The sequence below is a fragment of the Lepidochelys olivacea genome (assembly GCF_965140295.1).
Source record: "Lepidochelys olivacea isolate rLepOli2 genome assembly, chromosome: 20".
NCBI lineage: Eukaryota > Metazoa > Chordata > Testudines > Cheloniidae > Lepidochelys > Lepidochelys olivacea.
This window is the reverse complement of record NC_140430.1, coordinates 20564193-20581961: the sequence shown is the minus strand read 5'-3', so window position 1 is coordinate 20581961 and position 17769 is coordinate 20564193. Positions and strand designations below refer to the sequence as shown.

General features: G+C 55.1%; 1 protein-coding gene across 2 annotated transcripts in view; it reads left to right on the top strand.

The window, feature by feature from the left end:
- Nucleotides 1-17769, top strand: part of CARM1 (coactivator associated arginine methyltransferase 1) — a 52672-nt gene that overhangs the window by 6873 nt on the left and 28030 nt on the right. For both annotated transcript variants that reach the window (XM_084609826.1, XM_084609825.1), the window contains exon 2: nt 14412-14537. In XM_084609826.1, coding sequence (XP_084465952.1) covers nt 14412-14537 — 126 coding nt within the window. The remainder of the gene's footprint in view (nt 1-14411; nt 14538-17769) is intronic.

The window sequence follows — 17769 nt, the reverse complement described above, 5'->3', positions numbered from 1 at the left end:
TTGGGGGATGCTCTGTAGAAACACAGTTCCTAAAATCCAGAGAGAGGTGGTCCAGTGGTTGAGGACCAGGAATTCAGGACTTGGGAAATGCTCTTTTCTGATTCTCTTTCTAGTCTGGAGCATGTCTGTCGCCTTCTCTGCCTCAGTTTCCTCATTCTGCCTTACAGTGAGACTTGGAGAGCTCAATTGATTTAGCTTAACAAAGAGAGGGTGAAGGGGTCACTTAATCTCAGTTTGTAAGTGCCTAGAGGAGGAACAAATATTTGACAATGGGCTCTTCAACCTAGCAGAGGAAGGTCTAACGGGATGCATCAGCTGGAAGTTGAAGCTAGTCAAATTCAGACGGGAAATAAGATGTCAATTTTTAATGCAAGAGTAATTAACCACTGGAGCAATTTCCCAAGGGTCAGGATGGATTCTCCATCACTGACCATCACCTATTGGAGAGTTTCCGGAAAGCTCTGCTCTAGGAATTCGTTTGGGGCAGTTCTCTGGCCTGGGTTACGCAGGGAGTCGGACTTGCCAAATGATCCCTTCTGGCCTGGGGATCTCGGAATCCAGTTTGTCCAAGAGACGGTTGCCTGTGGTGAGAGGGTCGGTGATTATCCTAGTGCGCAGGAGTTTCCGTCTCTCTCTCACTGTCCTTTCCAGGATATTTGAGCTCTCACAATTATTGTCCCCGCTAAGCAGTTTGAACAGACTAAGTTAGATTTTACAAAGCATCTCGGGTGTTAACAGAGATCAAAATATTTTAAAAAATACCTGTTTGTTTAAACTGATGGTGCCTCTTCAAGTCATTCAGACCTGCAGAGAAAACCTGAATGGGAACAGTCCTGGGTTGGTTGGAGGCTCGTTTAGGTGCAGCAGATCTCCTTCCCTCTCAGAGCTCCATGGCTCAGTGAAGGGAGTGGGCGAGCTGGGGAGAGGACCTAGCGCCGTTCAGAGGGCAGCTAAGCCATGGGCTGGGCTGGATGCGTCGCTCAAGGATTCTGTCCAGAATGCTGTTCAGAGGAGTGTTCTGTGGGAGATGGGGTGTCCTGGCCGCCTGCTGACCAGTGCTACAGCTGGTCTGCTTTGCTGGCCTGCTATGTATCTGTCTCGGCCAGACAGTTGTCTTGTAGATTTGTCCTGTAAAGCACTGGGAGTGGGATGGAAAAGCAGCAGCGTGGAGAAGGTTTACATTTATGATTTCCTCCCACAGACTTGAGTATTACCCAAGGTCTCTCGGAGAGTTAAGTCTACTCCGCTTTCATGCATCCTGCAAACGTTGCATGAGTGTAAAATGCTCCAAGTATGGGGCAAGCAGCTTCTCCGAGCCAGAGTGCCTCTGATGCAGCGCTGGCTCTGTCTTGATGCTTCACTCAGTGGCTCTGGGCTTCCCCTGGGGTTTGCCAGCCCCCCGTAGCTAGCGTTGCTGCGATCGCAGTCGGGGACCTGAACAGGTGCAGAACTAGCGTATGGGAGCTTCTCTGTTGACTGGGGTGGCTCAGGTGACGCTAACCTCTCTGACATGGGAGCTCTTAGCCTTCCCTGAGGCTGTCCTTGGGCTGAGGGGTTCTTTTTGACCAGGTTTCAGAGCCTCTGTTGGGAGGGACCTAAGGCCAGGCCCAAGACACTTGGCAAAGCGCTTTCTGCCCAGGTTGGTTCTTGCTCTGCTGATGGTGTTGGATGTTGGAGCAGGGCGGAGTAGGGGGTCGCTCATCACACAGCTGCTTCTCGGTCACTGTCCGCCCCACCCAGCGCTACATCTGTAACAGGCAAGAGTCCCCTTTGGACGCTCGGAATGGCGTTTCTCGAGGCAGCCGGGGGAGCCTGTGATGCCACACCAGGGATGAGTTTGAGCCCCAGCTGCCCACGCGCTGGGCCAGCGTGCATTAGCGAACTCCTACTTGAACCCATGTGGGAGCTCTGCTGGGGCAGAAGCAGGGAGAGCCCGCTGTGCACGTGGCGGGGGGTAAAATCATGGCGCTCCCTCTGCCTCTTAGCGAATACCCCAGCTGCAAGTGTTAAACAAAATTCCTTTGGGCCTGAAAGTTCCCAGTCTCGGGCCAAACCGTTCTGCCGCTGGTTTTTGCTCCATTTTCTGAGGGAGCCTTGTCTAGTGGGTAAAGCACTAGTGCCTCGAAATCCAGGTGCTGTTCCATTGCTGCCTCACGTTGTGCCTCAGTCTCCCCATCTGCAAAAATTCCCCTTTAAAGTGGGTTGTAAGGCTTGGTTACTTGCTGTTTGTAAAGTGCTTTGAGATCTACATGGATTTGATGGGGGGGCCGGGGCGGAGGAGTGACAGTCTTGCTGTCAGTATCCACTGGCTCCCCCAAGGTGAGTCTTGGGCATTTAGGAAGGCAAAGACCATGCAGCCTGTGGCCGTCCTTGGCTAACTCCTCCCTCCTGTCAGCAGAGGAGTTTTTGTGATGTAGCCAACTTCCTGTCGGTCTCCCGCTGCCCCGGGAGCACAAGGTCTCGCCCACCTAGCTAACCTGAGGCGGCTGGAGCTGCGGCAGATTAGATCAGCTCTCCTTGGGGGTCCGGGGCTGCTAGGAGAAGGGATCTGCCCTTCTGCACCTTGGCTCTTAGCCCCAGTTTGCTCCCTGAGTCCCCATCAGGCCGAGAGACCCTCGCTGCCTGGTTTAATTACAGCCTCAGTATAAATGGCCTCCTGCTTCGTGGGGTTTCTGGCAGTGCTGCTATCCTGCTGCCTTACTCTGGGAAAGGGGTATTTAGTGTTTACACAGCGCTTTTCCTCTTCACACTGCTTTGCAGACGCTGCCTATTTCATCCCCCCGAGTGAGGAGGGTCTGGATCCTTATCCTCTTTAGACAGCGAGGAAACTGAGAAACAGGTCCAGTCACTTACCTACAGTAAGTGGCTGATCCAGGACTCCCTAGCTCCCAGGACTGTGACAGGATGGCTAGGCCACGTACCTTCCTTCCTTCCTTTGTCTAAAGGCCCTTCCTAATTCGGCCCTTCCCTCCTCATCTGCTCATCCCCCTTGCTCCCCGAGTGGTGATCTCTCTTGAAATGAACCTCAGTAAGTTTTGAATCCCTCTTAGCATGTGTGGCTGTTGTGACTTCAGATTTTCTCCTTCCCCCGCGTTAGTGAAAGCGCAAAGTGGTTCTGAAAAGTGACTTCGAGGCCCAGCCCCTGTGGAGGAAAATGTCTCAAGGTCCAGTATGTTTAGGGCCTGCTGTTCTGACCCAGCCTGTCCTTCCTGCTGGCTCAGAATCCTGTCCAGGCTTCGAGGCTCAGCTCCCAATTCTGTATTGCCTCTCCAGCCCTAGCTACGGGCGCTCCCTTCAGAGGGTTGCCTGCACTGCTGTTTCTTAAACCATCAAAGGAGGAATAAACTCCCCTGACCAGGGGCCGGCAACCAAGCCTTTGTGTAAAGGCAGGGAGGAGGGACCGGGACCCCCTAGCACATAAATAGGGACCCTCGCTAGGGTAGCCTCTCTGTAAATTATTCGCCAGCCTTTCTGTTCTTTCAGCCTGCCTGGAAGCCCAGGGCACATCTGCGGTCCCTTTTATTGCTCACAAAGAAGCCAGGGGCCCTGCTTGACAAGCTGATTAACATGGATGCGAGAAATTTGCATTTAATAGCTTTCAAAAGCAGCACCTTGAGCAGCAGAGGGCTTCTCTTTGGCTGGGATTGTGCCGCTTTCAGGAAACCCGCATGCTTTGGGGTCCTTCCTCTCTCATTCCCAGCACAAGTCAGTCTCCCGGACATTGTCCTTCAGGAGGCAAACCTGTTTGGATGCCATTGTTCTAATTCTCTCTAAGTGAGGATGTGTTCGCCTGCTGAGCCGTGGCCTGGTCTCTGGCCTCACGTAGCCCTTGTCTGAATGAGCAGCCGCTGGTTTCTGCAACACGGGTTCTTTGCTCCTTCCTGGTGGCTGAGATCCCTTCCTAACAAGCAGGAGATCTCTGCGACTGGGACACCCAGATTGTCGGCACAACTTCCCCCTTCCCTGCCTGGTGCGTCTCTGCAGCCTTTGAGAGACGGAGCGAGGTGCAGGATACAGCAGATCGGCAATTGGAGCATTTCAGAAGTGTCGGTTGTGTTGCCACTTCGACAGTTTGCAGCATCCCAGGTTTAAAAAGAGAAGCTGGGTCTAAACACCTGATTTAATCTTTGCTACGGAAAGCTCAGCTCCTCCGAGCCCCCTGCTGGTTCCTCTGGCTGCTCCGCAGTAAAACCATGGGGCGACTCCGTGGTTCATTTCTTCACACATTTGGCACTTTAAGCCAGCAGGGACTTTCTTCCTGAGTTTTTCACTTAACTGGCAGCGCTTCCCTCCTCTCAAAATTAAAGTAACTCAGTGAAAAGTGGGAGGGGCTAGGAGGCAGCCCTGGGGATGCAGCGTGGGGCCTCGCAGCATGTCTCTGGCCTGCCCTAGGAGGACAGATGAGGGGAGTTGGTTCTCCAAGGCTGGTTCGATCAGTAGTTCCTCTGTTGAGATGGCCAGTCGCTATCTGACTTTTGCCCCCTCCCTACCGAAATCAGAGCAATAGCTAACTCCTTAGGAAGACAGAACTGAGTGGTATTGTGCTCCGGACAGATCAGATGAGGGTCGGGGGCTTCAGGCAGCAAAGGGGGACCCCCACACGCACCCAGGGAGAAGAAATCCAGACAGCCCAGATTCCGAATGAACCTTCCCCATCTCCTCCCTGCCTTTATGGCACCGCTTCAGCACTGGAGCATCCTCTGTCCTGTAACCCAGCCCTCCCGGTGCTGCAGGGTGGGGAGACAGGAGAGGATGGCTGGCTGCTGCTTTGCTCTCCTCCGTGGGCCAGATCATGCGGCCTGATCACCCCCTTTGTTGCTTTTTGCTTTCAAGGTAAGATGTAAGCAGCTGCTGTCATGTTCCTGATCTGATTCCGAGCACTGGAAAAATCAGCGTCAGGGTAAGGGCTGTTTGCACAGAACTGTCCCTGTCCCCACTGCTCACTTCCCTCCCAAGCCCCCCTTGCCCACAGGCAAATCTCAGGCTGCAGACTTGGGGTGGAAAAGGTTTATTTTGGCTAGGGGCAGCAATTCTGGCTCGGAGTCATGGGCCCATGAATGAACGGATCAGAGCCCAGCGGCTGGCCAGTGTGCTGGGCAAATCCATGGCTAGGAATCCACATTTGCATGGGTCTTGAAGGCAGCGCGTCTGAGGTTAAATGAGGCTGAAGATGCTTTTGCTGCTGTCTCCCTCTCCGAGCGGTAGGGAAAGGGGGTCGCATAAGCAAAGAGCACATTCATGGTTGGGGGGTGGGTGGGTGGGTTGGTGTTGGAGAGAGACCCTGCATTGGGGTAACTGGCTCTGGGGATCGGAAATCTCCTCTTGGCTCATCCCTAATGTGGGTGATGGGCCGGGGTCTCTGGCTCATTTCTTACCTTCTCAGCTTGATAGCTCTCTAGAGGGCCACCCCTTGGAGCTGAGGAGGCTCGGTCGAAAGCTCTCGGGCTGTGTCAGTTTCCCTGTTCGGCCGGTTCGACTTACTGTGGGGTGCCCTGCAGATGCAGGGTTCTACGGACATTTCCCGGACGCACTGATGCAGCGACTCTCTCGGGTAGCGGGTGGGTGTTGAAGAGATGAAGCCACATCCCTCCCTGCCATCCCCTTCGCAGGGCCCATTTGCCTCCAGGTTTTCTATTACTGCCCATCACCGTAGTGTCTGGGCACCGTCCGTGTCACACACACACACACACCCCCCATCGGGGGAGGCGTAAACGGCAGAGAGGATGGGTTTTCTGGTGTGTCCATGTGTCAGCCTGAATGAAAGCTGCATTTTCTGGCCTTCAGAGGGAAACTTCCAATAAACACCCGAGACTGGGGCTGTATGTGCAAATAGTGACCAACGCTCATAGGTCTACATAGGGAAATGGTGGGAGGGGAAACTGAGGCACAGAGCGACTGGGACTTGTCCACAGTCACCCAGCAGGTCAGTTCCAGAGCTGAGAATAGAACCCAGGGAGTCCCAGACTAGTGCTCTAGCCACTAGGCTATTCTGCCTCTCCATTTGGCAAGTAAGCGGCTTCAAATGAATAACTCCTCTAACCTGTGCTGGGCGAGAGGCTGGTGTTTGGAAGTGTGGGGAGGGACTGAGAAGCTGTGAGCTCAGTGGAGAGATCCAGGAGAGACCGCCTTTATTCTTTCTGCACCGCGCCTTGCCCGGTTGGCTCCTGGTCCATGCCTGCAACAGAAATCGGAACGGGACCTGTGGAGACCCAGTCCGGGAGTCGTGATTTCTCCCAGCACAGACTCGGATCACCCCTCGTAAGGGAATGCAGGTCTGGAGCCCCGGACCCAGCCTGGCAAGCGTGGTGTAGCGCAGAGCAAGCAGGATCTGCCTCTGAACGTGGTCTGAAGAGAACGCTTCCTGACCTGCGGCTTCGCTAGGCTGGAGGCGTGCTGGATTCGCCTTGCGTACGCTTGCAGGGAAAACCCCCTTTGAGTAATGACCAGGGTGGAGCTGTGCAGTTGGGGTTTTGGCTTGGCAGCGATAGGACTGGGAAGAACAGCTTTAATCACAGCGTCGGTGTGAGAGCCTCTTTGATTCTGGGAGTAAGATGTGTGTGAGAACCCAGCTTGTGTAGGGATTAATGATACACTCAGCCCTTTCTGTCTTCAAAGCTGCTGGCACCCAGCCCTCTCCTGGCAGCAAGGTCAGCATTAGCCCTGTTCTGTAGACCGGGAAACAGGTGTGGTGGAGAGGAAGGGTGGTGCAGTGGTTAGAGCACACCTTGTGACTTGAGGGACTTGGGTTTAAGTCATTGTCTTCTGACCTCTGCAAGTCATTTTAGCTTCTCTGTGCCACAGGCCCCATCTGTACCCAGAGGCGGGGGGATTTCTGCTCTCAGAGGGATGTGGGGAGGTTAAAGTCATTGGAGACTGAGGCGCAGATGCTCTGATAACGAGGGCCATGTATGTGCCTTAGATGGGACTTGCCCGAGACTACCCACTGAACCAGCAGCAGAGCGGGGACCTCGGGGGACCTGGCTCTCAATTCTGCACTCGGCCCATGTCTTGGATTTCTGCAGAGCTGGGAGTTAGAACCCTGTATCTGCGGAGGAGATTGGCCTGTTGCAGCTGAGAGATGGGGTGGAAGTGAAGCATTAAATTTTCCACGTAACTAAAGGCAGGTGGAACTTGACAGGTGAGGTTGGCTTAATGCCTGTTGATGGACTTATGGCTGCAGCTAAAGGCTCGCATCAGTCTGACTCTGCCCACTAGACGATGCTCCCTCCCCGTGGCACGTGGACAGAGCTGAGTGAATGAGCAGAAAAGTCTCATCATGGAAGCTAGCAGGGGTGGCCTGGCCAAGATCTGACCTCATGGTCCAGTGGCTGTGGAACTAGGGGGGAGCCCTGGGTTCGAATCCCTGATGCACCAAACTTCCTGTGTGACCCTGGGCAAATCCCTTAGCCTCTGTGAGCCAGTTTTCATCTGCACCACAGGGATAATAGCCCTGCCCTGCCTCCTAGAGGGGCTCTGAGAGTAAATACACTGGAGATTGTGAGGCGCTCAGGGGCTCCGGTGATGGAAGCCAGGTGAGTACCAGAGAGAGACTGACCCTTGGCATCTTCCGTGTTGCTGGACCGGAGATGACACCATCAGCAGCAAGCTGTCAAGGCCCCCAAAGGAGATTCACTGATTTTTGGGGTCAGCCACAATTGAGCAAGGACATGAGCCAGAGGGGGCCCATGAGGCAGCAGCTGCTGCTCTGGGGCCCTGGGGAAAGCTGGAGCTCTGGTTTTATTAGTGACTTTGGCTTTTTAATGATTTTCCCTCATTGTCATCTTTGTCTTCCCGGGCTGTAGAATCTTTTTCCCCTTTAATGGCGACAGCTTGAGTTTTTATTTCCAGGGGGAGGGAAGTGCCATAAAACCCTTTGCATTTGGCTGAGCATGTGGTTTTTTCTCTTCTCCCCCCTGTAAGTCTGCTGAGATAAATAGCTCTAATTATATTTTTATACAGATTCTGTAGCATTCAGCCGGCTAGCGAGGGGGAGGGCATGAAACACACAGTGCTCAGAGCTTTGCCCTGGCCTCTTCCGCCTAGCAGACAGAATTCTGAATTAAACAAAAAATTCAGGAAGTGGGGATCCAGGCCGGTAAGTTTCACTGTGGGTCCTTCACACCTTTGGCGGCTCGAGAGAGCAGAATTGTGCTCTTACTTTTTTGAGTTGCAGTCTGTTCTGGCGGGTTTGTTATCCAGTGGTTAGCATGGCGGTCAGGACGCCTGGGCTCTTTTCTCTGCTCTGAGGGGAAAGTGGCCTAGGAACGTAGGAATGATCAGATGCGAGGTCCATCTAGTCCAGTGTATTGTCTCTAACAACAGCCAGAACCAGCTGCTCTGGGCACCCATTGCAGGGGGTGGATTTGAGATATTCGAGCCCCCCCCATAAGTCTCCTCCTGGTCTCTCGTAGCCAGGGATTGGCTTGAGCCTTGAAGCTCAAGGCTCCTGGTCAGAGCAGTGGTCTGGCAGACAGTACGCCTGGGTTCCATTCCCAGTGCTTCAGGAAGTGGGGTCCAGTGGTTAGAGGAGAAAGGACTGGAAGTCAGGACTCTTGGCTCTGGTCTCGGCTCTCGGAGGAGAACAGGGTCCAGTGGTTAGAGGAGAGGTCTGGGAGTCCAGATTCGTGGCGTGTTACCAATTCGGCCACCAAGTGAGCTCTTGGGCAAGTCACTAAATATCTGCCCCTGGGGGTTCGTGAGGAACGTGAGGCTTAAATCACTGTCTGCGTAGTGTTTTGAGGTCATGTGACGAAAGGCTCTGTAGATAGGCACAGTGCAGTGAATTGTCTTCTCCAGGAGTTCAGGGAGGGAACCCACCGATTTGATCTGTGATCCATGCTGGCTTTCCAAGAGCAGCTAGCGTCTTCTGGATGCTCAGCCTGAGGCTCCTCGGAGAGGGCTGTCTTCAGAAAGCTCTGAGCACCCCCCTGTGAAAACCAGGCCCCTGCTAGATCCCCGAACCACTAGCTCTTGAAATGTCTGGTCCGGGGCTCGTCAGATGCATTTGGTTTGTGGTTTAATGTGCATCCTGCATCGCTCCTGAGTGCGTCCAGTTCCCAATCCGTGCTGTCGGTGCCGAGCCACTACCCATGCTCGGCCTGTCTGTGGGATTCTTCTGGACGGCGGTTCCTGATGCGAGGCAGCCCAACGGGGGGCCCTTGAACTAGGGGAGGGAGTTTGGAGGACTCAAGTTCAGCATGAGTGATCAGGAGCCCCTGACTTCCAGCTCACTTGGCATCGAACCCGGGCCAATAAGGAGTGGAAGATGCTCGATCTGATGGCCGGTCGATAACCTGTCTGAGATGAGTTGCCAGATCCAGATTGCCAACCTAGCGGCATAGTCTCTCCCTTGCTGGCAGGCAGCTCAGGGTTGAGTGGGGCGTGGAGTTAAGCTGGCTGGGGCAGGTGAGGCTCATGTGTTGGGTCCCTGCTGCCAGTGACTTGTTCCCGTGTCCGGCGCCATCCGTTGGACCAATGCCGAGTCACTTGCAGGCAAACGAAGCAGGAGAATAAACTCCCTTTCTAGAGAGGCTACAGCCTTTGCACATCCTGCCTCAGGCAAGGACGATCCCCACCAGAGGGAAAGCCCAGAGCCTGCATTTATCTGTCTTGGGTCCTTATCTGGCCCCTGTCAATGCAGGGTGTGCACACCTCCCAGGGGTAGGGGCATGCTGCTGTCCCTGTCAGGCACGTGGAGCCTGGTGGCAGAGTGGGATCTTGAACCCAGAGACCCAGACTAGCTCTCTGACTGCTGCCCCATCCTTCCTCTTCCTGTTCATGCCCAGCACAGTCTGCAACATGACCCCCGCTCGGCTTGGGGTGCTGCAAACCCCCACCCTTTGTCTGCTGTCCCTCGTGGCGTGTCAGTAGCCGGGGGCAGCGCGGTGACATCTGAGAGCCAGACTTGCCAAAGGAAGGTGCTTCGGGGAAGGAAGTGCCTGCAGCTGAGAGCGTCCGTCTGTTGGAGACGGCATTGGAGTCTCTGTGCCCAGCAGCAGAAAGCATCTGCCTTTTGCAGTGTAGCAATCGCCAGAGCCAGAGTCGCCACGTGCCACAACAGGGGGAGGTGGGGGGTCGCTTGCCTGATTTCCACCAAGGAGGCTTCTCTCCAGCTCCTCTGCTTTTGGCGCCCCAGATCTCGCTCCGCTGGTAACGGGACAGCTCGGAGGATGGGGAATAGGGGATGATGGAGCTTTTAATAGATTCCAAGGTCAGAATAGATTCCTTGTGATCTAGTCTGACCTCCTGTGTAACAAGCCAGAGACCTGCCCACAATAAGGAGCAGAGCTGTTAGAAACACATCCCGCCTTGATTTAAAAATGGTCAGGGATGGGGAATCTACCAGCCCGCCCCCCCCCCCCCCCCGGAAAATGGTCCCAATGGTTAATTGCTCCACCCATTAGACACTGACCCCTTATTTCCAGTCTGAATTTTGTCTAGCTCCAACTTCCAGCTGTGGGAGCATGTTCCACCTTTCTCTGCGAGAGCGAAGAACCCGTTGTTAAATCTGTTCCCTATGTAGATACTTGGAGTATGATCCAGTCCCCCCTTAACCTTCTCTTTGTTCAGCGAAGTAGGTCGAGCTCCTGGAGTCTCTCACTTTCCGGCAGATTTTCTAATCCTCTCATTATTCTTGTGGCTTTCTGACCCTGCTCTGATTTGTCGGCATCCTTCTTGAACTGCGGGCCCCAGAACTGGGCACAGGAATCCAGCAGCAATTTGCACCAGTGCCAAACTTAGGGGTAAAATAACCTCTCTGTTCCTACTCTAGATTCCCCTGTTTATGCACCCAGGATGGCATTAGCCCTTTTGGGCACAGTGTCGCGTTCGGCGCTAGTGTGCAGTTGCGTATCCACCAGGGCCCCCAAATCTCTTCCCCCGCCACCCCCCACCCTCCCCGCATAGATCTCTGGTTCCCGTCCAGTCCAGGTCGGGGGAGACTGAAGTCTTTCACCGTTCTGTTACAGAGGGGCTGTGTGACGTGGGTTTGCCCAGTTCCTAGTGGGGTAAGTGGCCCAGAGGCTCTCACTCATGTTTGTGGCTGGATTTTTGGTCCAATTCAGATACACGTGAGTGTGCTCAAAGGCAAAATGTCCCCGAGTTTCCTCTCCCTCTCTTCCCCCCCCCCCCCCCTACCAGCATCTTGGCCTGTTGACTGTCCCTCTGCAGCCTCCCCCCAATTCTCCCCCCCCCCCCAAGAGAATAACCCTTCCCTGGAGAGGGACTTTCTGCTGCTCAGAGAGCTAGCCCTAGAATTGTAGAGAAGTGGACTACAACTCCCATCATGCACCAAGGCAGACCAGCTTCATGCAGGCGGGTTTGAAATGCCAGGACTAGGGAGCCTGCGCTGTCCAGCTCCCGCTTGGCCTCTGAGTGTGGAAATCTTAGGGGGTGGGGAGAGCACGCCAGGCGGCGTTGGCTTGGCCCTGGGCCTTGTACGGGAGCTGAGTGGTGCAGATAAACCCCAGCCAGCGCCCTCGCCCGGCTGAGCTATCTGCATGGACAGGCTGCTGCTTGGGCCGCAGATGGGGGGGATTTGCAGAGGGCTTCTCATCCCTGGTTCTGCGTGTGCTGATAACATGAGGGCCCCATGGCTAAGTCTCCTGGGAGCTAACGAGCCCTCCTCCCCTCCCCCTCCAGCGCATCCATTAATCCTGCTGTAATAGGCCGAACCCCTTTTGAGGCTCTGAGCAGCAGAAAGGGCTTGGGAGGGGCTCTCCTTTCGCTGTGCCCATAAACAGCAACGACTGCGAGGAGCCGGTGGAACCGGCCTAGCCAGACGCCATGCACAGAACAAGGCTTCCCAGGAAACGGGGCCTGCAAACTCCTCTGTCTGCTGCAGAAAGGCTCCTGCGTGCGTGGTAGCTGCCTGCCAACTTGGGCCAGTGTCCCCTCCCCAGCTTGCCCAGCATGAACCTCCGAGCACCTGGCTGATGATCTCATTGGCGAGTAAAGGGGGAGCAGCTCACTGCTGTGGCTTTTCTGGGGTAGTTGGAAGAGCCCAGGAGGGTGCTGCCCGGTGCAAACACTTGCCTTCAAGTGAGCTTTTGTTTGTTTGTGCCGAAGGCCATTTTAAGGGGGCACCTCACCTGCGGATGGGTTACAGGTGCCAAAATCTGGGGCTGTTCCTCCTTAAGAGGCCACGGGAGCTGGTGAAAATAAAACAGTCAGTGAACTGGTGTTTGTCCAAGGGGCAGGATGAGTGGGGGGAGGTGGGTTAAGAAACCCCCTTTAGAAATCAGAGTTGGCTCACAAGTGAAATGAGTGGGGGCCAGGGGGCTCAGCCTCCTTACTGATGGACTTGGGCCCAAGTCACCGGATAAACTTGACCAGACGTCCCTGCTTGGGAGGAAAGGGGGCGAGACTGAAGCAGCTGGAGATGCTGCAGATGGAGATTGAGGGGCATCTCAGAGCCCAGGGCTGGGCTAGCAGGGGGCTGTGGATCGGGACTGAGGGGCACCGGCAGGGTTGTGTGGTGGAGTCCAGGGCTGGAGCAATAGGGAGACCGGCAGGCCAGGACTGGGGGCTGTTGGGAGAGCTGGAAGGACGTTCGTGGGGTCCCTGCTGCGCATGATGCCATTGTTGGGTTGCTGAGTGGTCCCATCCATCCCATTGCTGCAGTGTAGCCTTCAGCTGGTCTCTCCCACTCCTTCCCTGGGTCTGTCCCGCTCCCCAGAGCTGGTCCCTCCTGCAGCCGGCAGGATGGTGTTCATGGGAGGGAGGGCATCTCTGCGACCCCGGGGCTGCACAGCCGCACTGCAGCCAGTGCCTCGTACGTAGCACACAGGCCGGCCGCCTGAGACAGATTCATCAGCGCGCGACAGGAACGGCCTGACCTGTCGGCGTTGGTTGTCTCCTCGGAGCGCCTGCCCCCACAGTCAGGAGTGCGGATCCCACCTCTCCGGTTGGAATCTGCTTGTCAGCCAGGTGCAGCCCAGACCGCCCTGCCCTCGGCACGCCCATCCTGGCTCAGCGGTGGCACCCGTTCCTCAGCAGGAAATCCTTCCCAAGGCCGACGGGGGTGTGTGGGAGAAAGCCAAAGGGATCCAGCTAGATCCCTTGAGGCCACGGGATGGGCTCTCCCCGCTCAGGGAGGATAAGCTGTGACATTAGCGCATCCTTAGTGGCAAGAGGAATTGTGGACCCCTGAGGCTGCATTTCTCAATTAAGACTTAAAATATGCTGGTGGCCAAAGAGGAGCATGGCTCTGTTGTGCTGTGTGTGTGTGTGTGTACACGTCCTGCCCCAGGGACCTTCCAGGCTCAGAAAGCAAGTGATAGAAATATACAGGAAGCCAGTGCCCTCTGTCCCCTTGCCCATCCAGCTGTTGCTGATTGGTTGGCGTCTCCGTAAGCATTACAACAGGAGTGACAGGTGGCCTTACCGCTCAGTCCAGGGGGAACGGATTGTGGGTAAGGGACAGCTGGGAAGAGGGGACGGGGTGTGCATGTGACGGGCATAGAGGCTAGCACTGAGAGGGGAGGAGGACAGGGAGAGAGGCTGGCAGAGAGGCTAAATGGCTGAGTCAGCAGGGGGAAAGGGAACAAAGTGGCTGCAAAGTTTCAGCCTCCCCAGATAGCCTTGGCGATGATCCGAGAGCATCCAAGGAGGAGAGGGTGGAAGTGGGTGAGAGCAGAGGGCTGAGGAAGGTGGTGGGGCATGGGATGGCAGTGACAGCTCCGTGCAGGAGAATGTAGAGCTAACTGGAAGTAGCAGGGGAAGCAGACCCCTACTCCCCAGCAGGCTTCTCTGGGGATGAGTCTAGGCGGGTGAGGGGTGCGGCTCCTTTTCATCTGTTATTGCTCAGCACTTCTCTAGCGCCAAAAACATGACTCTTCTGATGCATGCCCTGCCCCGCCGATCCCAAAGCACACTGCGCTCTTGCCTGCTTATTCCCACGCCTCTCTGATCCCTGCGTGTGGAGGAGTTCAGTCCCCTGAAAGCTCCCGTACCACTCTGCCAAAGAAACGCCCAGGTGACATGCCCCTCCTGGTGCTTCTGAGGCCAGAGCAAGTGAGATTAGAGCTGTCTGCCTCTGGGAGGGTGGGATCCAGAGTTCTGGGGTGGTCTGAGCATTGGCTTCTTGCTCCAATGCTTCTCAAGACCACGGTCGCTAGATCCGCATTGGAGCATAAGTGGGGAATCAAAGCAAGGCGAGAATCGGAATGATGGGATTTGAAAGTCTGACATCTCTGGGAACCCCTCCCACCCCCCTTGTTTGGGGAGCTGGTCCTAGGTCTACCAGGCCTTGTGCCACCCTGTCTGTGCAGCGCGTGAGGCCTTGTGCTAGCCTGGCCCTGCTTGCTGCTGAACTGCAGCCGCCTCTGGGGTTGAAAAGTGGCACGTGCCCCATCGTGGGAAGCGTGGCCCCCATGGGACACTAACCCCTTGTTTCTCTTCTCCTCCCCCAGATGAAGATGTGTGCGTATTTAAGTGTTCCGTGTCCAGGGAGACGGAATGCAGCCGCGTGGGCAAACAATCCTTCATCATCACGTTGGGGTGTAATAGTGTCCTTATGCAGTTTGCAACACCGACTGGTATGTCCCCTGGTCCTTTCTGCTTGCTAGTGGGTGGGGGGAGGGGTTGGCTGCTTCACACCTCTGGGTTGTCCCCAGTTATACCCAGAGGAGACGCTTCGGCTACCCTGTCAGTTGCTCTTCCAGGGCAGGCTTGTTCCCACAAGTTGATTCGCCAAACTCCTGGCTCTGGGACTCAACCAGCCTTCTGGGGCCTTTCTCTTTGGCCAGCGGTAATTGAGATCCCACCCTCAGGGCTTGGCCAACCGGACAAAGCCCTGGAGCACCTGCTGCAAGGACAAATCCAGCCCCTATGATGCTAGGCTAGTGGGGGGTTAGGGTGGGGTTCTCTTCCCCCTTCTCAGTAGTATCCTGGCTGCCCTGTGAGTCCCCCTTACCCCCATTTCCAGGCCTGGCTGCCTAGCCTCAGTCCCTGCAATGAACTGCCCCTCCTTGTACAACAGTGACCCCAGCTGGCTGCTGTGTGGAACAGCACAGAATAGAAATTAGGGGGTTGGTGCTGGTGGCTGGGCCCCCCCAGCCTACCAGGGAGGGGGTGAGTCCTATGTGCATCTCTGTAGTCTAGTCCCTGTTTCTAACTCCTGTGCCCAGATCCCCCTCCTTAGTGAATCGAGTCCTTCCCCCTCCCCTGCATTTCACTAGCAGCCTCAGGTCCACCAGCAGAGCTCTGTGTAACCTGCTGGGGTCTCTGTTCACCCCTTGGGTGCTGATCTCTTCTCCTGTCCCCCCCAATCCCAGCCAGCTCCTGTTCTGCTGCTTTACAGGAACCTTCCCCTGAAATGGCTGGACTGTCTGGAGTGCTGGCCCCTCCCTACAGGCCCTGTGCGCCAGCCATGCCTGCTCCCCGCCCCTCCCCTGGATTCATGTTCTTGTCTCTGAATCGGTGCTCAGGAATGTGAGCAGCGGCTGCTGGCTGGAGCCAGGCAGGTGCTCTGCAGACTTGTTCAGCATATGCGCCTCTGTCCTGAGCAGCAGCGCCCCCTGCTGTTCCAGTCCTGGCACGGGCACCCAAGTCCTGACCCCAGCACCTCTGGCTCTCCCAGTCCTGAGCTGCTGCGGCTCCTCGCCTCATAGCGATGCTCATGCCCCTTTGGATTATTATATCCTGGTCGGCTCTGCGAGCTGCCCTCTCCCCCCGAACCAGTCCTGCCGCCTACCCAGGGCAGAGTCTGGTGGGATCGGTGTGTTCAGCGGCTTGGACCCAGTGGCCTGGAGTTAGTCTGCCCAGGAGGCCCTGGGTGCAGCTACTGACCAAGCCCCACGTCTCGTACCTCGCCAGGATTCTTGGAAACATTTCCAGCTCATCATCCTGGGCCATCGGCTGCGTCTCCACCTCCTGCTAACCTGCCCTTGCCCTGTCCATCCGTCCCTGGCATCTCTCCGAGACTCCCGATTTCAGGGCATAAAACCCAACCGTGCTTTCCTCCTTTCCCAGCTGCAGTTGATCCCAGAGGATCCTCTGACTACGTCTCATACAAGTCTCTGGGTAAAGAGAAACGGGGTAAAAAATAGCTGTGACAACATGGTAGTGACACTACTAAGGTCGCCAATCAGGAAGAGGAGGGGGATGAAGCGTTTCTAGAACAAATAGAAGAAATATCCAGAACCCAGGACCTGGGAGTAACAAGGAACTTGAACTGCCCTGGACACCTGTTGGAAAAGTAATAGAGCAAAACAAACCTTTCCACTAAGTTCTTGGGATGTGCTGGGGACAACTGTCTGTTTCAGGAAGTGGAGACAGTAGCTGGGGGGGCCAACCATTTCAGGCCTGATTCTGACCAACTGGGAGGAATTGGTAGCAAATCCGAGAGTGGAAGCCAGTGTTGGTGAAAGGGTTCGTGAGTCGGAGTGAGTGCAGTAGACTAAGGACAAGGGATTTCAAAGAATTGGACTTTAACAAACTCCAAGAACTGGTAGGTGAGGTCCCCGGGAAGAAAATCTCAGGGAAAAGTTGTTCAGGAGAGTTGGCTGTTTCTCAAGGAGATGGTGTTAAAGGCACAACGGCAGCCTAGCCCGAAGCAAAGGAAAGGCAGGAAGAATTGGAGGATCCATATTGGCCTCTTGATAGAGCTCCTTAGTGACCTGGGAATCCAAAGAGAATTCCCCGGGAAGTGGAAACGTGGCCTACTTGCTAAGGAGGCGTACAGACAAATATGACAAGCACTAGGGGCAACATCAGAGGCTCTGACACACGAGTTACTCCTGGCAAGGGCAGAGAGGTTCTTTAAATACCTCAGGAGCAAGAGAGAGACAAAGGGGAGAGCAAGGCCTGTACTTAGCGGGGCCAGAGAACTAATAATTGACTTCAAGAAGGCTGAGGTGTTTAATGCCTGTTTTTGCTTCAGACTTCACCAAAAAGGTTAATGGCAACCAGGTCCTCGGCACAATTAATATTACCAAGGAGGAAGGAATGCAAGCCACAATAGGGAAGGAACAGGTTAAAGACTTCAATCAGTTAGCTGTATGCACGGCAGGGCCTGATCAGATTCATCCGAGGTACTGAAGAAGCTGGCTGAGGAATCTTGGAACCGGTAGCAATTATCTTTGAGACTTCTGCAGGGTGGGTGAGCTCCAGTCCTCCAGGACAAGTGCAAACATAGTACAAAGGGTCCCGGGCACTATAGACCAGGCAGCCTGACTTCAATAGCTGGAAAGATACTAGACCAAATGACTAAACCATCAGTCTGCCGGCACCTGGAGGATACTGGGGTTAGAAGGAATAGCCAGCACGGCTTTATCCAGAACAAACCCTGCCAAACCATCCTCACTTCCTCCTCTGACAGGGCTTCTGGCCCAGGGGGGAGCAGTAGGCATGATAGATCTTGCTGTTTTAGTCAGGTTTTTGACATGGCCCCATGTGACGTTCTCAGGAGCAAGCTAGGGAAGTGTGGTCTAGATGGAATTACTGTCAGGTGGGTGCACAACTGGTTGAAAGAGCACACTGAGTGTGCTGCCAAACTGGGCGGGGTCCCTCTGGGGTCAGTCCTGGGTCTGGTACTGGTCAGTGTTTTCATGAATGACTTGGATAATGGAGTGGAGAGTGTGCTTATAAAACGTGCAGATGACACCAAACTGGGAGGGGTTGGAAGCACTTTGGAGGGCAGGATTAGAATTCAGAACAACCCCAGCAAATGAGAGAATTCATCTGAAATCGACTAGATGAAATTCAATCATGTGCTACGCTTCGGAAGGAAAAGTCCAACACCCAAGTACACAATGGGGAATTATTGGC